The sequence below is a fragment of the Sceloporus undulatus genome, chromosome 8, assembly GCF_019175285.1.
Source record: "Sceloporus undulatus isolate JIND9_A2432 ecotype Alabama chromosome 8, SceUnd_v1.1, whole genome shotgun sequence".
Classification (NCBI taxonomy): Eukaryota; Metazoa; Chordata; class Lepidosauria; order Squamata; family Phrynosomatidae; genus Sceloporus; species Sceloporus undulatus.
In genome coordinates, this window is record NC_056529.1 from 1,130,397 (window position 1) to 1,151,555 (window position 21,159).

The 21,159-nt window shown below is 52.3% G+C and overlaps 3 protein-coding genes across 3 annotated transcripts; 2 read left to right on the forward strand and 1 right to left on the reverse strand.

The window, feature by feature from the left end:
• Nucleotides 1-652: 652 nt before the first annotated feature.
• On the reverse strand, nt 653-8,619 carry PALB2 (partner and localizer of BRCA2). Its single transcript, XM_042438204.1, has 12 exons — nt 8,480-8,619; nt 7,324-7,383; nt 7,065-7,164; nt 4,670-6,951; nt 4,459-4,545; nt 3,813-3,974; nt 3,113-3,198; nt 2,802-2,963; nt 2,480-2,596; nt 1,952-2,039; nt 1,651-1,799; nt 653-1,226 (listed from the first exon to the last, which is right to left on the reverse strand). The coding sequence occupies exons 1-12, from the start codon at nt 8,528-8,530 to the stop codon at nt 998-1,000; spliced, it is 3,573 nt and encodes a 1,190-aa protein (XP_042294138.1). The 5' UTR covers nt 8,531-8,619; the 3' UTR covers nt 653-997.
• Nucleotides 8,620-8,679: 60 nt separating this feature from the next.
• On the forward strand, nt 8,680-12,147 carry DCTN5 (dynactin subunit 5). The gene is made up of 6 exons (XM_042438205.1): nt 8,680-8,835; nt 9,656-9,724; nt 9,920-10,038; nt 10,489-10,600; nt 10,942-11,044; nt 11,184-12,147. Exons 1-6 carry the CDS (start codon nt 8,788-8,790, stop codon nt 11,279-11,281), a joined length of 549 nt encoding a protein of 182 aa, XP_042294139.1. The 5' UTR covers nt 8,680-8,787; the 3' UTR covers nt 11,282-12,147.
• A 1,375-nt stretch (nt 12,148-13,522) lies between these two features.
• Nucleotides 13,523-21,046, forward strand: PLK1 (polo like kinase 1). Its single transcript, XM_042480670.1, has 10 exons — nt 13,523-14,110; nt 15,307-15,475; nt 15,713-15,857; nt 16,049-16,142; nt 17,074-17,293; nt 17,605-17,763; nt 17,861-17,938; nt 18,229-18,383; nt 19,019-19,201; nt 20,335-21,046. The coding sequence occupies exons 1-10, from the start codon at nt 13,673-13,675 to the stop codon at nt 20,539-20,541; spliced, it is 1,848 nt and encodes a 615-aa protein (XP_042336604.1). The 5' UTR covers nt 13,523-13,672; the 3' UTR covers nt 20,542-21,046.
• The last annotated feature ends 113 nt before the right edge of the window (nt 21,047-21,159 follow it).

Consider the following 21,159-nt stretch of genomic DNA (forward strand, 5'->3'; position numbering starts at 1 on the left):
ATAGTTTATATATATAGTATATATATATGTATATGTATTATATATTATATATATTATAAACTCTCTCTCTATAGATAGATAGTTTTATGTCTTTAAAATGTGTCTTCTTCTTTTAATAACTATCTTTTCATTAACGTTGTAGTAACTTAATTCCTTTTTAATGCACTTCCCCCAGTGTTTTTAATTATACTGCCCCTTCAATGCTGGGAAGCCTCTCTGAGTCCCAGTTCCTGGAAAAGAGCAGCCTACAAATGAATGCCCCACTTGCTTTCCGTGGGGTTTCTGGGGCTCTGCCAATGCCATCTTCTGGAAGGGTTTCTTCCTGATGTTCTGCCAGCTGCCTCTGCGGCTTCTTTGGCATCTTCAGAGAATAACTGCCATGGAAGCGTTCTTATAATAGCAATAGCAGTAATAATGTTTCTGTTTTTATTTATTTATCATGGTATGTAATCATAACCTGCATCTGTTTCCCTGACCAGATTTCCTCAGCGCTTCCTGAGGCTGAGTGACTGTGGCTTCTCCCAAGGAGGCACCCAAAGAGGATCTGAACCCTGGTCTCTCAGGCTCCTCCTCTCCAGCCGTCAGACCACTTGCCAAGACTGAGCCCTTGCCCCTTGTCCTCCCCAACAGAAAAGTCCTACACCGAGAACCATTCACTTTTAACGTTGGGGTTTTAATAGAACTGCACATTTAAAACAATGCAAAAAGTTTTTTTTATCAGCTCAAAGGCACAAGCCCTCAAGGAAGAGGCACAAGGCACAAGCTCCCATTGACTCCAGAGGCAATGCTCTCAGTCACTTCCTCAGCTATCAGCTCTTCAGTTTGCAGTGCTCTGAAGCAGCAGCAGCAGAAGAAGAAGCTTTCTGGCGCTTGCGGAGTGGATGTATCCCAGAATGCCCTGTCTCTCAAGGAAATGGATCCAGTTGGGGGCAACAAGCCCTCCTTCTCGGTGCAGGAAATCCTGCCGGAGGACCTCTTTCCCACCAGAGGATGTCCCTCAGGGAGAGCGCAGGTGAGGTGTGTAGCTGTAGATGTAAACGCTGCCGTCGTTTTGCCCAGCAAGCAAACAGGTGTCCGTGACTGACCACCTGACCAGAGACCACTTCCCTTCAGAGTTGGGGGGCAGCACAGCCGTGCACCTCCCCAAAAATAAATCCCACACGGCAATGGTTCCAGACGTCATCACGGCCGCTGCAGAAGCATCCCTCACCTCGCCTTCCAGGTACCTAGGGCCAAAATTAAAGCATGGTTGCCATCATCACCATCTAGAATGGAGTGCGGAAAGTGAAGCTTGCAGCTGAAAATAATAATAATAATAATAATAATAATAATAATAATAATAATATGTATACTCCATCTCTCCAATGACATTGAGGCGGCTTACAACAATATTAAAAAGCATTAAAATACACTAAAATACAATTCCCCATAATCTCTTAGATTGCAAGCCTGAGGGCAGGGAGCCGTGTAATTAAAAAATAATCATTGTAAGCCACTCTGATAGCCTTTAGGGCTGAAGGACGGAGTATAAATACCATAAATAAATGAAATAAATAAAAAACAATATATGACTGACAGCTGCACTACGGCAGCCCTCTAAGCCTGCAGGGACACTCCTAAATTCTCCAGGCTCCCAATGCCCAGACTTGCCTTCCTTCGCTGCCCAGTGGAAGGGACAACGACGTCACCGTTGCACTCCTGGCTGTCTTGGGGTTGATGGCGACGACCTGGAAGGCAGGGATCCCACAGGCCTTGCTCTCCTTGGCATGCGGATGGCTCAGGACCACAAACAGGAGGCCCTGTTGCCAAGGAAGAAAATCCACACAAAAAGGTCACTGCTATGACTGAGGAAATGAACCGCAGCTGAGAAGGAGGCTAGAGGGGCAGCAAGAGCCCAGTTCTATAGAGCCAGCTCTCCTATCCTGTGTCCATCCTACTTCGGAAGACGTACCAAGTCAGCATAGGCTCTGTGGCAGACAGAGGCAGGGTAGGAGCAGCCCACAGACATCTTCCTCAGCAGCTGCCCAGATGCCAAGTTCCTGCAAAGGGAGAAACACACGCTATTGTTTCCATTGTCACTGGGCAAGAAAACGCTGGAGCAGCAGAGTTACTGAAGGCATCCTGGAAACAGAAATCCCTGCCTCTAAGATGCAGACCCCCCTCAAGGCAGCAGGGAGAAGCTACAGGGAATAACAGGACCTTATTTACTGTATATACTCATATATAAGTCTAGAAATTTTATCCAAATAATTCACCCCCCAAAACTGGGTTGACTTATTCATGGGTCAACACAAGTGCTGTACCTTAATTTTCTAAGCTCTTTGGCATCCTTTTCCTTTGCTTCATCCTTTGTTACATGCCTCTATATTTTACCCTCGACTTACCCACTGCTAATATCAAAATCGTTAATGTTGGTCCCAAATCTGTCTTCCGCTAATAGAAGCATGCTACTGAATTACTTAATTTCAGACAATCTTACCAGACGACAAGGCAGTTCGTGGCTGTCATGCCAACCAAAGCCTCCTGCATCCCTTCCACATCTGCAAAAGCCAATATGGTCTCTTCAGGAGGCATCAAAGTCTGTCTCTCGTTGCTCCTGCAAAAAGCCCATCACAAGTGTCAACAGGAGTCTCAGACACTTTGCTTTCCTGAGGCTGAGAGAGTGTGACTTGCCCAAGGTTACCCAGAGGATTTCTAGGGCTGAACCCTGGACTCCCAGAATCCTCAACCATTTTCTCAGCCACCTTGCAAGGTACTCCTTTCCACAGGAGCTCATGGTATAAAACAGTCTCACTTCTCACCTTCCCAGCTCTGAGAAGGAGGCGACTTCCACCTCTTGGTCTCTGAGGGAGCCGCAGCTGGTGACTAGCCTCCTCTTCCTCAGGCCAAGAACAGCTTTTATCTTTCCTGCTTTGACTGACGATTGTGTAACAGAGTCGCCCTCAGAAGAATGAAACAAAAACCTAGCAGAAGAAAAGAAGTTAGCGGGTCTCTTGCTCTGAGCCCAGGAGTGACTACAGTACTTGGAAGGAGAACATTTGCTTGAGGTAGACACAGGTACAGCTGTGGCCTGAACACACCAGTAAAAATGCCACTCCATTTGATAACTCACCGTATCTCCACAATCTCCAGGGATCCTAAAGCCACACACACTAGGCTGCGGACCCCTGGCAGGGGAATGATTTGAATGACTAGAACCTGGAGAAACAGAACAGCAGAATTAGAACTCAGTGGCAATTCCTCTTCCTCCCCCATGTTCCCCTAGTCTCTAATCTGAAAACAGTCTGCATAAAACAGGGTTGGGAATCTGGGATGTTCAAGAGGTTGCTGGAGTGCAGTGACAGGGTGCCATGATTCCCATCCCTGGCAGAAAGGAGTTGGGGAAGGACTTCCTTTGCACAGAGGGACTCTATAAATTCTCCATTGAAAATAGTTAACATTATATTATATAATTAAATTCCTCTAGGATATAATTAGTGGTACGTTATTTTCAGGCTGAAAAAGAACTGAACTGATCACCCCTGAGTAAAGATGGAGAGGCACATCCAGGCAGCATTGGGACAAAGGCCAGCACATACACAAGATGCTCCAAAGTGGGTCAGGCACATACTTTGCCTTCAAGTTTGGGGTGGGAGATCAGACACACTTCCAGTCTTCATCACCACTCTTAAGCAGAAATTACTGCGAAAGGGTCAAGGCCCATAAGTCCATTCCCAGAGTCCCTGCAGCCTTCTTCCTTTCCTTTGCCATTGCTTCTATTTAGACACACAATCACTACCCATTTCAGCCACATCAGAGAGGGTGCCTTCTACCTTGTTGAAGTGCCAGGTGTGCATGACTGCCCAGTGACCGTCATCCATCTGCCTCCAGAGGGAAACGGATGTCTCGCTGGCTGTCAAAACACACAGAGCGGTGAAGTCTGCCGCTTCCCACCAGACGGTGCCCACATCCACGAAGGAGGAACCAGAGCAGCTCTATTGAAAACAAGCACCAGAAGTGGGGGAGGAAAGGAGTGGGATTAATTCCGTCCCCTGCAAACCCACCTGACCTGCAGAGAACTCTTGCCATGTTGGACTGTCGGGAGTCAGCCAAAGACATGGACACTAGGTGATGGCCCATTTTTTTGCTGCTGGTCTGGGGAGGGGGTTGAAAGAGTGCATGTATGCTAAATTGTGTCCCACAGAGTCATTTTCATCCAAAAGTGGCATTTTGGATAGAAAAAGAGATTGAGCTTGCATGCAGTTCACAGGTAGCAGAGTTCTCAGCCTTATGAACCATGAGATCTCAGCCTAATCATCCATCCATTCTCCCTTTCCTGTCACTTAACCATCTATTATCCCCTCTTTTGTAAGCCGCCCGAATTCCCAGTGATTGGGTGGCATATAAATAAATCCTATTATTATTATTATTATTATTATTATTATTATTATTATTATTATTACTTTATTCACCTCTTACCTTGAGTTTTGAAGTCATTTGCAATTTGCCTTCTCCCAGGATGCCTTCCAGTGATGGTTCCACCAGGCACTCCACCTCCCCTTCGTTCTGTGATGGAAAATCAACAGAGATTAAGGTGCTTGACAGGTATTGGAACAGAGACAAAGGCCTTTCCATAGCCCTCCACATTTCTGAAGGAAGCATCAACAGGTGGAGCTCCCTTCCATTTCACCTGTTTGGGGGATTCACTGGAACCCCGCAGAGACTCTCCAGCCAGTCTTTCCTCAAGGCTCTCTAGTTCCTCTTCAGCTGGCCAACTGGCTCTGCACTGACTCTGCAGCCGCTGTCTCCTCATGCCACTTCTTGGGAAGGAGGGAGAAGCCTCTGCCAAGGTCCCAGGTTCACCTCCATCACCAGCTGTTGCTTGCCAAGAGGAAGCACAAAACACATCTGGAGAGACTTGGCTAGCAGGCAAAGCCGGGGAAGCTGGAGTGGTCCCCACCATGGGGAAAGCTGGGGTGGGCAGTGGGGACTGCAGTGGGCAGCTCACACCATCTGGGGCTGGCGAGAAGAGCAGTTCATTTGAGGAAAGATCTGTCTGGTGCAAGTGGCGAGGAAGCTGTGAGGCAGCTAAAGTCTCTTGTGCAGCAGATGTGCCAGCATCTCTGAAGCTCTCCCCTGGTGCTGATTCTTCAGGACCAGCCTCGCTGGCAAGTGGTTGGCCCTCAGCAGTCAAACTCTCTGGCTCTTTCACAACACAAGTCTTGAGTTTTTCTGATTTCAGGAGACCAAATTCATCTTCAGGTAAGCAGAATTCTTGGAGGTCTGGGTTAGAAGGCGGCAGCCACTGGAGAGGGGATGCTTCACCTCTCTGGCTGTGACAGGGAAGACTTCCAGTCTGTTGAGAGGGGTTATTCTCCCAAAGAAGCCTCTCACAGTCTTCTTCCAGGTCCTTCTCAAAGCCAGAAGCAGGATCAGCTTCTGGGAGAACGGGAGAACTAAGGATTGTTTCTAACTCAGCCTCATGGTTTCTGCCCTTTCCTGGTCCCTTCCTGCCTCTCCGTCTGCCACCAGCCACCACAGGAGTCTCCGTGGCCTTGCCTCTGCCTGGGCCAACTTCTTCCCTTCCTTGAGACTTACTGGAGGTGAAAGAACCATCTGCTACCTCTGAGTTCTCCAATGGATCTTGCAAGGAGGTGGACAAGGTCCAGGAATGAGACCTCTCTCTTGGTCTCCTCTTTCTCCTGATCTGCAGGCGCCCCTCACTCTGAACCAGGCCTCTATTGGAAGCAGCACTCTCACAAGAGGACTGGAAGGAAGGAGAAGCAGCAGGAGCTGAGAAAGGAACAGCCTTCGGTGGGCCAGCACTTCCTACTGGCTCTTGGGAGGACAAAACCAGCTCTGTGTTCCTCTCCTTCCATGCAACTTTCTGCCCTTTCTTACTTCTCCCCAGATGGCTCTGAATGACGGCCTCCAAGTTGATCTCGCTCTGGCGGCTGGACATTCGCCGAGTGGTCCTCACATAATACTCCACAGGGAAGAGGAGACCCTCAACCACCGTACAAGAGCTCAGCACCTTCTGAGCAGGTGCAGCAGGAGGAAGCGGCTCTTCCAGGAGGGAAGAGTCAGGTTCAAGCGGTTTTCTTAAACCATTTGCCCTCGATTTGCTGGAAGGAGGATCTCCACTGCAGAAGCCTGAGGCCGGAGACTCCTTGCCTGGGCTTCCTTCTTCATACATGCCACCCTCAGGCACACCAAGGGGGGTGCCATGTCCTTCCAAATCCTGGCTGCTCACTGCAAACCTCCTGAGATCTGAGTTTTCCTCTCCTGACTGTGCTTGATTCTCTTCCATCAGGGCAGCCTCCTTCCTGCCGCTTTGTAGGTCTTTTTGTGATGGGGTGTTCTCTCTGGCTGAGTTTTCAAAGCTAACAGATGGCTTCTGATGGCAGGGAGGACTAAGGGAGGGCACCTGGCTCTCACAGGACAGAGGGTAAGGAAATGGAAAGGAATCTCTAGTCTTTGCGGAAGCTTCCTGTGGACATTCTGGACGTAGCACCAAAGGAATCGATTCACAGCTGCTTCCATCTGTTGTGGCCACTGACAACTCTGGCATGGCCTCCCGAATGCTGCTGATTCTCCTCTTAAAGACTGGTGACTGAGAACCACCACTGCTGGCACCTGCCCCCTGTTCTGGTTGGCAACCAACATCTCCGCAAAGTGCCTCACTGGCAGATTCTGCTCTCTTTTCCAAAGGCAAGGTTGCCCTCCGTTGTGCTCTGGTTCTGCTTTTTGAGAGATGGGCCCATTTTTCCACTGGACCAAAGAGAACTTTTCTACAGTCCCGACCGGTACGTTTGGAAACAGGAGTTGAGAGCAAGCAAACATCTTCTTGGTTGAAAACCTCGGGTTCAGGCTTGAAGGTGATGGATGGTGTCTTTCCAGGGCTCCTTGTCGGACAGGTACTGATAGGGACCTCCTCGGAGGCTACCAGTGCTGTCTGGCCAATGACAGATCCTGCAAAGGGAAATACAGAAGAGTGTCATCACAGATAATAGGAGACAGACAACCACAGAACTGTGGATAAGGACAGTATGTCAAAGCCCACACCTCTGTCTTCAGATAGTTACCTTCACGGTCCTTCTCATTCTCCTCCTGTATAAGCAAAAGATTTTGCTCTGCCACTGTTCTCTTGACGTAGGTTTTTACCCTCTCAGCTCTTTCAGCGCGCTGTGAAGCAAAAACAGGGTTGGGGACAGAAGCAGCAATTCAGAGTTAAGAGGGGGGTTTTAGACCCTATTTTGCCTCACCTTGTGCATGAGGCCTAAGTGCCTAGAAAGCACCGCCGACTTCCTAACGGAGAAGTTAAGAGACATTGCTCTCACTCACCTGCAACCTGTGAAAGGTCCTTCTGTACTCTCTTTTCAAAAAGGCCAGCTTTTCCTTCAGCTAAAAAATGGAGAGATCGCAAGACAGTCATCACAACCCACTTCACAAACGATACCCAAATCTAGAGAGAGCAACTGTGGCTGCGTCTGCACTTGGGGCACAATGCCATTTGACGCTGCATTAACTACCAAGCTCAATGCTACGCGATCCTGGGATTTGCACTTCGTTGTGCCACTGCGACTCATTGGCTGAGATGGCTAAATATCTCCCAAAACGACAAGTCCCAGAACTCCTTATCATTGAGCCGTGGCAGTTGAAGTGGTGTCAAACTGTTTTCTATTCCCGCAGTGCACCCCAAAGGGAAGCGGCCAAAACACGGGGCTTGGGGTAACTTCCGGAAGCTCATTTGCAGCACTGTGAACCTTAGTTATCTCAGTCTGGTCTATCATCCCAAGGCCTTTCACAGCTGCACTGCTTCCGATTTTGAGTCGGTGAGTCCTAATGTAGGCTTGAGTCCATTGACTTGGGCTTAAGCCATGCCAATGGCCTGACTTGGACCGGACTTGGCCAAGATGACCCACTGACCCGACTTTGAAGGGAAGGGCAAAGGCATTGGCCATGGGCTTGAGGCGGAAGGGCCCATGGTCCCAAACACACTGCGGAAGCGATCCCTCTTGAGACCCCTTCCGACTGCCCTGGCTCAATGCTAGCGAATTCTGGGAACTGCAGTCCTGTGGCGCCACAATGAACTACATATCCCAGGATTCCCTAGCACTGAGCCAGGGCAGTGAAGGCGGTCTCAAACTGGTTCATTATTTCTGCAGTGCGTTTGGGACCCTTCTAGGGCTTTTGAGAAGGCTCTTCCGAAGTGTGGGAGGGACAAGAGGCCAAGGAGGCCCAGTGCTTGGAAGCCCCACATTGGCTCCTAGACTTGAGGCTGGAGCTTGGAGTGAGAGCCTCGAGGCCTGGGGATGATGGGTATGCTGCTTCTGGGCCTGGAGGCTCCACTTGGGGGATTCAGGCTGGCCCAATAATGGGCCTTATCTCTCCCAGGCTTCCTCATCATTGGAATGACAAGTCCCCTTTGGGGCAAACTGCAGCTCCCAGCATCCCCAGCCAAGCAGAGGATGATGGGGGTTCCTAGCGCCTGACCCACCTGGGCCTTCTCTTCCGGGTCCAGAGGGGCTTTTCCCCGCGGAGCCTCCATTTCCCAGCGCCTCCCGCTAAAACCACGCCCCCGGCGACGCCCCGCCCCTTAGCCACTGCGCACGCGTGCCGCTGGACCGGCCGGCCAAAGAGACGCCGTCACCATGGAAACGGGCGGGAAGGAGCGGCCTTTTCTCCCCTCAAGCGGAAGTAGGTCTCGGCTGTCACCGGAAGTGGGCTCCTGGGTTGCCCCGATTGGCCGCTGCGGCGGAGAAGGCGGTTCCAAGGGAGAAGCCTGGTTCCTGGGCCGCTCCGACGATGGAGCTGAGCGAGATGCTCTACAACAAGTCCGAGTACATCGAGACGGTGAGGGCCCCGCTCTGCAGAAATAACCCAGTCCGACGCCGCTTTAAAGGCCAGGGCTCTATGCTGAGGCATCCTGGGATTTGTAGTTTGCCCTGGCCCCAGTGCTCTGTGACAGAGAGGGCCCAACTACATATCCCAGGATTCCATAGCACTGATCCAGGGCGGTTAAAGGGCTGTCAAAATAGCAAAATGGATGCATCCCTAGCCTTCCTCGCAGGGTTGTTGGGAACATAAAGCACAATCCTGAGCCCCTTGTTGGGCTACATCCGCACTGCAGGAGTCACCCAGTTTAAATGCCGAGTAGGGAACCCTGGGATTTGTAGCACCAGAGAGGCAGAAAGGGCTGAACGTTCCACAAAAACTACAGTTCCCAGGATTCCATGGCTGCTAAAGCGGTGTCACACTGGGATAGTTCTGCAGTGGAGCCTTAATTCCATGTATGATTCAGGCTGCATCCACCCTGGAGAAATAACCCGGTTTGGCACCAGTTTAACTCTATCTGGCTCAAGGCTACGGCATTCTGGGAGTTGTAGTTTGTTGTAGGGCCAGAGCAGAGGATGCTGGAAAGCGGTACCAATGGGTTATTACTACAATGTGGATGCAGCCCTAGTCTGGCTCAGTGCTGTGGCATTCTGGGAACTGAAATGTGGGGTGGCCCCAGAACCAGGGTCTAGGAGGTGTTTGCGAAGGCCGAAGCTCCTAACTAGGCAGAGCCTTGGGAGCGGCGCTTGGGGCGTCCCACAAAGGCCCCCCATCTCCCGCCTTCGTGGTGCTTGAATGCCTCCTTCTTAACCCTTTTTACCTTCCTCCCTTTCCTCAGGCGTCCGGGAACAAAGTCAGCCGACAGTCTGTCCTCTGCGGCAGCCAGAACATCGTCCTCAATGGCAAGGTGAGTGGCGGCCCTTCTCTGTGGAGATACACACATATACATATACACACCAGTTTGGAGCTGCAAGAAATTCATTATTGTTACTAAGCTATGCTTATAAAGCACTGCAAATGTACCTGGGTTTTCCCCATTAGGCGCTACCCTTCTGGACGGTGGTGATTTGGGTCCCGCTTGTAAACTCTTTCCTTTCTCCAGACCATCGTCATGAACGACTGCATCATCCGAGGGGACCTGGCCAACGTCAGGGTGGGACGCCATTGTGTGGTGAAAAGCCGAAGCGTCATCCGTCCGCCTTTCAAGAAGTTCAGCAAGGGGTAAGAGTCGTTTTGAGCCGGGTGAAATGGGGCGAGCCAGGCTTCCTCCAGAGACATATAATATTCCAGTCACAGAATCACAGAGTTGGAAGAGACCATGAGAGCCATTCTAGTCCAACCCCATTCTGCCATGCAGGAAGTCTGATAATCCCAATGTTATCCTCAGGCTTCTGGATTTCTTTGTTGGAGGTTTTCCCCCCAATGGTATCCCCCTGAAGGGATGTTCCCACCAAATGAGGGAAATGGCTAGAAGACATAAGTGCCTTTTCAGGGTGGCACTCCATGTGCGGAGTGGCCTCCCCAGGGACATTTGCCTGGTACCTACATGCTGGCCTTTACTATCCCAGACTTTCTAAGCATTGATCCTAAGCAGGTCTTGGTTCTGTGCCCAGGGGGAAGCAGTAACCCGTTGTCAGAATTTCACACAAGTTTGCCCCTTGTGTTCCGTAGGGTTGCTTTCTTCCCGCTGCACATTGGAGACCACGTCTTCATCGAGGAGGACTGTGTCGTCAACGCAGCCCAGATCGGCTCCTACGTCCACATAGGCAAGAACTGCGTCATTGTAAGTGCGGCAGCTTCGTTGCATGTGCTCTCTTGGGCAGGAATGGGGAAAATATGGCAATGTTTCCTGAAGCAATTTCTTTCTGTGAGCAGGTATTATGGCCCTCTAAGATCCTTCCAGGTGTTGACCTGTGGCACCTTAAACACTGGCCAGCTTATCCGGCTTGACACAGAAATGACAAGCTGGCATGCTCTTTGTTTCTTGGTTGGTGGTCTGCTTGGCAACATAGAGACCTTTCTTTGTTGTGTGTTTGGCATAAAGTCTGTTGTGCTTCCGCCCTGAAGTGTGAGTGTGCAGAGCAGTTGCTGAATTTTGTGCTGACTTATGCCATGTCCTTTTAGGGTCGCCGGTGCGTCCTGAAGGACTGTTGCAAAATCCTTGACAACACAGTGTTGCCCCCAGAAACGGTGGTCCCGCCCTTCACGGTCTTTTCAGGCTGCCCAGGTAAAGTGGAAGGGGAGTCAAGGGTGGGGTATGAGGGAAGCAACCCATGAAACAATGTGGGCCAGTTCCCAGCTGTCTGCAAACAGAAGATGCTCCTTTGGGCCCTGATGGGATGCTCATGCGCTCTTTCCATCTCCAGGCCTTTTCTCTGGAGAACTCCCCGAATGCACGCAAGAGCTGATGATTGACGTCACCAAGAGCTACTACCAGAAGTTCCTGCCCCTCACTCAGGTCTAGCACTCTGCATCCCATGGGCCTCGAAAGAGCATTAAGGACCCCCCTGTCTCTGGCATGGCTGCGCCACTGAGCTCTGTCAGCTCCTAGGAGTTCTGCTGTCAGCCAATCAAAGACTTGAGAGGAAGGCTCTGCCAGATGCATGGTCCATCCCCCTCCCCAACCCACATTGTGGTGCCCAATCTCCCCCTTCCCCTTGTGCTGCTGAATGGCGTAGGCCTACCATTGACCAGCTGGGACCAACGCATGCAAAAACTGGGTGGCAGAGCAGCCTGTGTTCCAGGCAAAGGGCCGCAGCAGTTCCTCTGTGTCCCCCCTCCCAACCCATGTTCCTTGGCCTAATTTTGTCCTCTGCAGCAGAGGTGGGGGTCCTGCAGCCCTGCTGCTGATGTTGGATTGTAGCTCCCAGCTTCCTTCACTGCTTGGCTGGGGGGCTGCTGGGCAATGCAGTCCTGCCCCTGCTGTAGAGGGTGAAATCAAGTCCCCGCTCTCTGCTGGCCTGGAAGTTGTGCTTTGGGCTGAGCCTCTTTCCCTTGTTGGCAGCAGCTATGCCACTCTTTCATGGGGTGAGGGGAAGAGGCACAGCGCCGGGTGACCTGTGGAGGGCTTAACGCCTGCCACCAAACCTCCTTGTCCTCACCTTTTCCAAATGCCAGGCTCCAGCCAAGGGTTCTGTTGGGCTGCAGGGGTTCATGCGGATATATGCCTGCCGTTTCCTGTGTTTCATGGCACATGCAGCTCTGCCACACATTAACCAGCTGCGGGCTCTCCAAACCCAGAAGCATCTGATAGTAACTGCCACTAACTGCACAGCCTCCGTCTGGTCTTTTTGCGTTTTCCTGTACACAAATTAAAGTCCTCCAAAAGTGTGTCAAGTACTTTGGAAGTGATTACTTGCCTCTGCCAAGAAATGGGACAGATCTGGGTTAGATAGAGCCAGCGCGGCATAGCGGCGTCAGTGCTGTACAATGGGAGCATGCACACACAAGCACCCATATACACACACCCTTTTGGTCTGTGAGCTGCCTGTGAAAACAGGCCAGTTGTGTTGCAGTGCACAAGCAGCACAGATTGCCTTTTGCCCCTTGAGGAATAGGCGTGGCTCCTATTTGCTGCCAACTGAATTATTAAAGAGAAAAAGAAGTATAAAATAAACCAAGTTTATTATTTGGCAAGACACAGCTATTACAGCTTGAGACCAGGGTTCAAATCCCCACTGGGTTGGAGGTGCCTCATGGGGGGACTGTGGGGGATGCCGAACACAGCAGGTGCTGCCCTGATGCAGGGTGACCCCAGCGTTCCCCAAACACCTGCCTTTGGCCAGAAATGGGGTGTGATGTTCCCTTTGTCCCTTTGAAACCCCGGAGAAACGGTGTTCTGGGAGTGAGGCTCCTGGGATTTTAAAGAGAGTTAAACACCCCTTTTAAAAAGGGATGTTCTTGTAGCCTTCCTTCTTGCCCAATGCTCCTTTTGGCCCCTGCACATTGGGTGCATGCATCCGTTCCTCAGGGGTCACCGAGTGGCATTCTTCTCTACAGGGACGTAGCCAGGATTTTAGGAGGGGGGGGGGGTCCAGACTAAGTGCCACCATTATAATGGGGCTTGGGCGCGGAGGCGCAGCAGCACGCACCATTCATTTTTCTAATGGAAGGGGGGATCCGGACCCCAGGAACCCCCCCTTGGCTACGTCCCTGTTCTCCATGGCCCTCTCTCCACTTCCAGGAGCCCAGGCTGCCATGGCTCCCTGCTGGGCAGCTGGCATTTCCAAGAGCGGGAGGAGGAGAGAGGGCTCTCTGCCAGGGACCAGTCGGGCAAGGAGGGCCTGAGTTCCAGGAGGCGCCTCCCAGAAGCAGAGCCTCCAAGTCCTGGGCCAGGGCTCTTAGCATTAAGCATCGTCCTGGGGGCGGTTTCCCCATTTTCTGGACTACAGCACCCAGAATCCCTGGCTGGGGGATGCTGGGTGCTGTAGTCCCCAAAGCAGAAAGCTAAGTTGCTGATGAACATCATGATGGTGATGATGATGGTGATGATTTCCTTCTCCCAAGAGAAGGGACTCAGGGCGGCTTGAGCGCGGAAACCTTGAGTCCCAGGTGACACTCTCTCGGCCTTGGAAGCGGAGGAGTCCCTGCCTTCCTGCCTCCTCCTCCTCCTCTCCCTGCCCCTCCCTCCCTTGCAGTCTCTCTCTGCCTGGCTGGCTGCCTCCCGTGATGCCCCGCGCGGGTGGGAAGTTTAAACGGCCCTGTGTCCAATAGGAGTCGCGCTCCGGAGGCTAACGCTCGCGGGGCCCCGTTTGAAAAAAGAAGGTGGAAGGGAGCAGGAGCGAAGCCGAAGCCGAAGCCTAGCCTTGGACTGAGAACGAAGGGAGGCTCCCCTTTCCTTCTTCTTTGGCGGAGGATGAGTGCCTCTGCCGCCGCCGCCCGAGGCTCCGTCCGGGCCCCCGAGGCCCGGGCCACTCTGCCCCCGTCCGCCCCGTCCTCCGCTGCTTCCTCCTCCCGGAAGGAGGCCTCGGTGCCCTCGGTGCCGGAGCTGGTGCTGGACCCTCGCTCGCGGCGCCGGTTCCGCGTGGGGCGCTTCCTGGGCAAAGGCGGCTTCGCCCGGTGCTACGAGCTGAGCGAGGAGGAGGCGGAGGGCGCCTCGGGCCCCGGGAGCCCCGCGGCGCTGGCCGGGAAAGTGGTGCCCAAGGCGCTGCTGCTGAAGGCGCCCCAGAAGGAGAAGATGTCCATGGAGATCGCCATCCACCGCAGCCTCCGCCACCGGCACGTCGTCCACTTCCACGGCTTCTTCGAGGACAGCGACTTCGTCTTCGTGCTCCTCGAGCTCTGCAGGAGGAGGGTAGGCCCCCTGGGAGGGGCGATGGGGATGATGGGGCTTGCAGTCCAGACAAGGAGGGGCCCCTGGGCTTAGAAGGGGGGGCTCAGCCCTGGGGGCCAAAGCAGGGGCCCAGGCCAGGCTGGGGATGATGGGGGGTGCAGTCTGAGCAGACCAGCTTCCCAGCAGGAGGGATAGGCAGGGACGGGTCTCCAAAGGAAAGCCAAAGCCCTTGTGGCGCCAAGCTGGGCTTTAGGCCAGGCAGGGGATGATGGGAGTTGCAGTCCAGACAAGGAGGGGGCCCCTGGGCTTAAAAGGGGGGTGCTCAGCCTCAAAGCCCGAGAAACGCAGCCCTGGGGGCCAAAGCAGGGGCCCAAGCCAGGCTGGGGATGATGGGGGGGGTGCAGTCTGAACAGGAGGACAGCCAAAGATGGGAGCCCTGGGCATAAAGAGCCCCACACACACACATATCTTCTCTCCCCGTCTTTTTTGGGGGGGTGAGTGGCTGGGTCTGGGTGGACCCTGGGCACGTGCAGAGTGCTTTCGCTGTCCCTTCAAACGCAAGCCTGTGTCCTTCTCTTCTCCTTGGCTGCATCTTCACTGCAGGAACACTGGCCTTTGAGCCGCTGTGTTTCCATCCCATGGAATCCTGGGATTTGTAGTTTGCCATGGCACCACAGCTCTCTGACAGAGGTGGTTAAGCTCCACGACACTGAGCCATGAGAGTTAATTCTGCAACGCAGACACATCCTAAAAGACGGGGCACACCATCTATACTCAATGATAAGTCAGCCTCGTGTATAAATCGAGGGCACGTTTTGGGGCCAAAGTTATGGATTTTGCTATGCCCCGTGGATAAGGCGAGGGTCACACTTCTCTGGCTCTTACTAAAGGCTGGGCGGATGAAAGAGTCGGAGGGGTCAGTGCTTCCAGGGCAGATTAAACTCTTGCCTTTCACTATATATATGGTGCCTACTATTTAAGAGTTCAGATACAGTACTTGCACTGACCCCTGGATGAGTCGGCTCAGGGTTTTGACCCCAGTTTCTAGACTTGTACATGAGTACATTCAGTAAAATTCTACTCACCAGTTGGAAGTCCATTGCAGTCAGTTCCTTCCTCCTGGAAGTGGAAGGCCTGGGAGCAGCCACCGAGGAAGGTCCCCATCTTCTCTTTGGGGCACCTTCCAAGGCTTGGTCCTGCCTCTCTTTCCCGCTCAGTCGCTGCTGGAGCTGCACAAGCGCCGGAAAGCCCTGACGGAGCCAGAGGTGCGCTACTTCCTGCGGCAGATCATCCTGGGCTGCCAGTACTTGCACAGCAACCGGGTCATCCACCGGGACCTCAAGCTTGGCAACCTCTTCCTCAACGACGACATGGAGGTCAAGATAGGTGAGAGGGGTCTCTGGGGGCATTGCGTGGGGCAGAAACATGGCCCCTCACCTAGCGCTATAGTGCCAGTGTGATCCCAACCCAGGAAAATGTAAATTTCTGCCACTGAAGACTTGACTCATTGGCACCAAACCTGACCCCATTTTGATGCCAAGTAAAAAACGTTGACTTTTTTAATGGACTTGCCTGGGGCCTAACTGGTTAGTCCCAAATGTAAATTGTTTTTACCTTCTGCAGGAGACTTTGGCCTGGCCACGAAAGTGGAGTACGACGGGGAGCGGAAGAAGACCCTCTGCGGGACCCCCAACTACATTGCCCCCGAGGTCCTGGGCAAGAAGGGGCACAGCTTTGAGGTGGACATCTGGTCCATTGGCTGCATCATGTATGTGGGTCTGTGGAGGGTGGCAGAGGGGACCCCTCCCAAAACATCTTTGTTAGTCTTTTCCCTTTGGAGAACTTGGGGGCCACAAGCTCAGATGGGCAGTGGTTGCACTCTGTCTGTTTCTGGTGCCACAGCTTTTCCCCCTGGCTGCCTCCATGTACTGGGTTTTCATGTCCAGCTTCTCTGCGCAGGTACACCCTTCTGGTTGGCAAGCCACCCTTTGAAACCTCCTGTTTGAAAGAGACATACATTCGGATTAAGAACAACGAGTACACCATCCCGCAGGTACGGACCTTGCCCAGGACAGTGGGCTGCAGGGTGGCTACTGAGTCCCATTGACTCCTAAAACTGGCATACGAGGAGAAATGGGACTCTAGCTGGGATTTGCTGTATTTTTCTAACCGGCCTTGTCTTAAAGCTACCTCTTGTCCTTTTGCGCATGGTGGCCAGTTTGCATGAGGTCAGTAGCGCTTAAATTGGTAAGCAAACCCAGCACAGAAGAAAAGGAAGGCCAGGCTTTTCCCAGAGCCCCACAGTTGAGTGAGACATTTCCTAGGGCTAAGCCAAGTACCTCAAAAGTATGCTGGCTTTTGGGTTCTCCAGAGGTCTCTGTTCCACTAAGTGGAGCAAGGAACAGGGAACGCAGAAGAAGCCAAGAAGTCCAAAGGGCTCTGTGGGCAACAATCACAGTCAACAGCTGAGACCCCTGTCTCCAAATGGCAACATGGCCACTTCTGTACATCTGCTTTTTGTAAGGGCCCTTCGGCCATGTAGGAATGCACCAGTAAGCCATTGTCAAAAGATGCCCCGCCAACCTCTGTTTAGAGACCTCCAAAGAGGGAGAGCCCACCGGCCTCCCAAGTTGTAATTCTCCTTAGACCCACCTTGGTTTCCAAACTCAGATCTGGGGGAATGATGTAGAACAAAGACATCAGTGGGACAAGAGCAGCAGGGGAAGTGGTTGGGGTCTGAAGTCGCCCACCCCTGTCATAGCATCTCTGTTCTATGTGGTTGTGGCCATGAGACACAAGAATTGCCATGGAGAGCTGGACAGTGAAAGAAGACCTGGGAGTTGGTGGTTAGGTGTTTGCCTGGGTTGTTCTGGAGCCTGGCCAAGGTGGTGTTGGTGGTGGCTTTGTGCATGCCACTGTCTGTCTGGCCCACCTCCTTGGGCTCCTTGGCCTTCATCTCCCTCTCCTGCCTCCTCCTCCTCCAGCACATCAACCCCATCGCTGCCAACCTCATCAAGAGGATGCTGCGCTCCGACCCAGCCGCCCGGCCCACCATCGACGAGTTGCTAAATGACGAGTTCTTCACCACGGGTTACACTCCGGCCCGCCTGCCCACCACCTGCCTGACAATGCCCCCCAGGTTCTCCCTGGCCCCCAATGGCCTTGATCCCAGTGGCAGGAAGCCCCTCACAGTGGTCAACAAAGGTGGGCAAAAGGGTCAGTGCCCGATCTATGGGGGGCAAAGGAGGGGAAGGCGGACCGACCAAAGCGGTCCAACCAAGGCGGTGTAAACTGGAGGGGCCAAAGAGGGTTGAGGCACATTGGCCAATAAGGGGGGTTGTATGGGGATTTCTCTCTGGCCTCTTCCTCAACGATGACATGGAGGTCAAGATAGGTGAGACGGGTCTCTGGGGGCATTGCGTGGGGCAGAAGTCACTCAAGCTCTGGATGGACAGGGATGGCTGGAATGGCCCAGAAGGCCCCCCCCCCTCACATTGGTTCCCTTCCCGCCTCAGGACCAGAGAGCCCCGCGCTGGAGAAGGTGGCCGAGAAGGAGGAGGAGGTGGCCCTTCGGGACCCAAGCCAGACCACTGACTGCCACCTGGCTGACCTGCTCCAGCAGCTGACCCTGGTCAATTCCTCCAAACCTGCAGAAATGGTCCCCATCAGACAAGGTGGGAAGGGAGGTGATGGTGCCAAGCAGGAAAACAGCCCTCCTTTCTGCTGCTGCCCAGCGTGGTTCCTTTTAGTGACTGGCCATTTCTTTTCCAGAGGATGCTGAAGATCCAGCCTGCATCCCCATCTTCTGGGTCAGCAAGTGGGTGGACTACTCGGATAAGTATGGCCTAGGTGGGTATTTGCCCACTTGCCCTGGGCACAAGTCCTGTGGAGCCCTTTTTCTCTTTGTCTCGTTATTTTCTGGTGGTGGGCAGGATAGTAAAAAATTGCTAGATGATTGCTATGTATTTGCAACTGTACTGAATTCCTCCTTTTCTTAAAAAAAAATCTAATCACATTCAGCACAGTGCAGTTGAGCATCTTCCACCCATGAAACCTTTGCACAGGAGCATGGGCACCCCCTTGCAACTTCTCTGCGTATCCTCTCTGAAGCGTGCCCCTTCTCCCTTGCCCACCCACAGGGTACCAGCTGTGCGACAACAGCGTGGGGGTCCTGTTCAATGACTCCACCCGTCTCATCATGTACAACGACGGTGACAACCTACAGTACATTGAGCAGAATGGCTCGGAGTCCTACTTCAACGTCCGCTCATTCCCAGATGCTTTCAACAAAAAGGTCAGTAACATTCCACTAATGTTGAGGCCCCTGGGTTGGGGTGCACCTATTCCCCTCTCCCCCCAAAAAAAACTGCAAAGCACAGGGAGGATGGACTCCTAAAGGTGTTATAGTGTGGAAGCAAACAAAGGCAACCATAGAGTGTGCAAGTGTGAGCCATATCCCTATCAGTACAAGCAGGTGAGTAACAGGAAAATTGACTCAATCCTCAGCCTTGGTATCTTTTAACGGCCTCCAACTGCAAAAAAATATCCAACATGGTCACTAATACAAATGGACTCTTTCACTCCATTAGTGAATTGTCAACCTTTGGCCATGATGCCAACAAGGACTCTAAAACCCATCTGCCTGACAGTAGAAGCCTAACTCACTATACTCCCCCCATACAATACACAGAGGTTGTGTGAAATTTTCCAGTTCTAGCAGAAGATGACAGGCTCCCCCTCCGTCTTCCACCTTATTGCAGCAGCCTATCAAATACACAAAGATGGCTCCTTCATCTCATCCCTCCATCTTCTGATCTCCAAGAAGAATTTCAATCCTAGCGGGTCATGCCTCGTTCTGGTTCTGTTGGTGGCTGACTAACCCAGCAGTGGCCCCCTGTCCCTTCCTTTTTCCCCTTGCCCCAATTGCAGATCACACTGCTGAAGTATTTCCGAAACTACATGAGCGAACACCTGCTGAAAGCCGGTGCCAACATCACCCCTCGGGAGGGAGACGAGTTGGCGCGCCTACCCTACCTGCGCACCTGGTTCCGCACCCGCAGCGCCATCATACTCCACCTCAGCAACGGCACTGTGCAGATCAACTTCTTCCAGGTGACACCCGGGAGCAGGTCCTCCAGACCCCTTGGCCTTGTGGGGCTTGGAGCAGAGCAAGCCAAAAGCCAAAACGGAGGGAGGCGGAGGGCAGCTGGGCCTCAGGGCTCTCTCAGGGCACCTGCCCTGGCACACCCTGGATGTATCTGCACTGCACAACTCCTCCCATGGAGTCTTGGGATTTTTAGTTTGGAGAGGAGTACTTAGAAGTTTCTCTACTGGAGAGACGTCTAATCCAACAGTTCTCACTTTTTTGCTCCCCCAAATCTGTTGGATTCAGCTTCCAGAATGCTTGACCATTGCACAAGCTGGCAGCAGGGGCTTCTGGGAGCTGAATTCCAACACTTCCAGAGGACCCAGGATTGAGAACTGCTGAACTAGGAATTTCTCTATCAGAGGAATTCTAAGTCCTGGATCAGATTACCTATCCCAGGATTCCATAGGATGGAGTTGCCGCATTTAGTTGATAAAACTGTAGTGGGGAAACATCCCTGGTGTTGTTACTTGATGATTAGAATTTCAGCACCGATATTTCCGTAGAATTCAGTAATGAGATATATATATATATATATATATATATATATATATATATACATGCAATAAATAGGTAATTCGTATCCCGAGGTACCACTGTATACATATACATTCATATACCTATACATATACATTAAATGTAGGTTCTACCTGGTTTCTAGGTGAGACCTATATTCAATAGTTTTTCTACCTTTTCGATGGTCTAAGTCAGTGATGGCAAACCTATGGCACGCGTGCCAGAGGTGGCACTCCAAGCCCTCTCTGTGGGTACATGTGCCGTTGCCCCAGCAGAGTTTGCCAGAGTTTGTTACTAGAAAGCCAGAAGGACATGGCACTTTGCAATAAATAAGTGGGTTTTGGGTTGCAGGTTGGGCACTCAGCCTCTAAAAGGTTCACCATCACTGGTCTAAGTCATCTACACTAGAGTAAACCCATGGATTCAATGGTATTTCTCTTAAAGATTTTGACTCAGCATTCAGCGACTGGTTTTGGGAGCCTCATTGGGACTAGTTGATGGGACTCAAGTCTGAGTCTTTCTGAGCAGACCAAGCAGAAGTGACGCTGAGACTTGTTCTGCCCCTGACTCCTTTATCCTTTAGGACCACACCAAGGTCATCCTCTGCCCGCTGATGGCGGCCGTCACCTACATCAACGAGAAGCGGGACTTCCGGACCTACAAGCTAAGCCTGATCGAGGAGTTTGGCTGCTGCAAGGAGCTGGCCAACCGCCTGCGCTACGCCCGCACCATGGTCGAGAAGCTGCTTACATCCAAGTCAGGGGCTGCCTGCATCAAACCCACAAACTAGCACAAACTGGCGGCAGAGCAGTGAAGGACTGCCTTCCGGTCCTCCATGACACCACTTCCGTTTCCATGGCAGCTGTCGCAGCCATGTCAAGTGGCTCCTGACCCGGGAAGGGTCTCCGTTGGGCCTGAGGTCTACCCAGCCAGGTCTGGAGCACGCACACCTCCATGTTCCATTGTGCAAAACAGGATTTGTTTCCTCCTGCTTTTTGGCAGAGAAAAGAGGCCCTTCCCACCCACTCCCCTGCCTCCGCTTGCCACCCTTGGGATGCTGCAGATGAGTTTTTAGAGGCCGGGCTCTGGGTGGGACCTTGTGTAAATTATTTGTATGTGGTCTGGGTGAGCCCTTGCTCCTTGAGGGGATGGGTTGTAATGCCTCCCCACCCCTATTTCTAAGGTCCTTGTACTTGGCGTTGGGCTTTCCTGTTTTGTTCTTCTGAGTCTTTTGAGCTACCAAACATTTTAACATTGAAACTAACTTTGCATCAAATTAAAATCTCCTTTTTTTCCTCCCCCCTCCCTTTTTTTGTTTTGTAATCTTACTCACTAGTGAATAAAGAGGATTCTCTGGAAACTGCAAACCCACAGAGGTCCTCTCCACAGCTTTTGTCCTGTCTGGTTT

What these genes read in the sequence shown, in the direction of transcription:
- DCTN5 (XM_042438205.1), top strand. Translation starts at nt 8,788, where the DNA reads ATGGAGCTGAGCGAGATGCTCTACAACAAGTCCGAGTACATCGAGACG. An exon ending in AGTCCGAGTACATCGAGACG is followed by an intron (nt 8,836 to 9,655) that starts GTGAGGGCCCCG and finishes CCCTTTCCTCAG; the next exon opens with GCGTCCGGGAACAAAGTCAG. An exon ending in GGTCTTTTCAGGCTGCCCAG is followed by an intron (nt 11,045 to 11,183) that starts GTAAAGTGGAAG and finishes TTCCATCTCCAG; the next exon opens with GCCTTTTCTCTGGAGAACTC.
- PALB2 (XM_042438204.1), bottom strand. Translation starts at nt 8,530, where the DNA reads ATGGAGGCTCCGCGGGGAAAAGCCCCTCTGGACCCGGAAGAGAAGGCC. An exon ending in ACCCGGAAGAGAAGGCCCAG is followed by an intron (nt 7,384 to 8,479) that starts GTGGGTCAGGCG and finishes TCCATTTTTTAG; the next exon opens with CTGAAGGAAAAGCTGGCCTT. An exon ending in GAATGAGAAGGACCGTGAAG is followed by an intron (nt 6,952 to 7,064) that starts GTAACTATCTGA and finishes TTCCCTTTGCAG; the next exon opens with GATCTGTCATTGGCCAGACA.
- PLK1 (XM_042480670.1), top strand. Translation starts at nt 13,673, where the DNA reads ATGAGTGCCTCTGCCGCCGCCGCCCGAGGCTCCGTCCGGGCCCCCGAG. An exon ending in CAGATGCTTTCAACAAAAAG is followed by an intron (nt 18,384 to 19,018) that starts GTCAGTAACATT and finishes CCCCAATTGCAG; the next exon opens with ATCACACTGCTGAAGTATTT. An exon ending in TGCAGATCAACTTCTTCCAG is followed by an intron (nt 19,202 to 20,334) that starts GTGACACCCGGG and finishes TTTATCCTTTAG; the next exon opens with GACCACACCAAGGTCATCCT.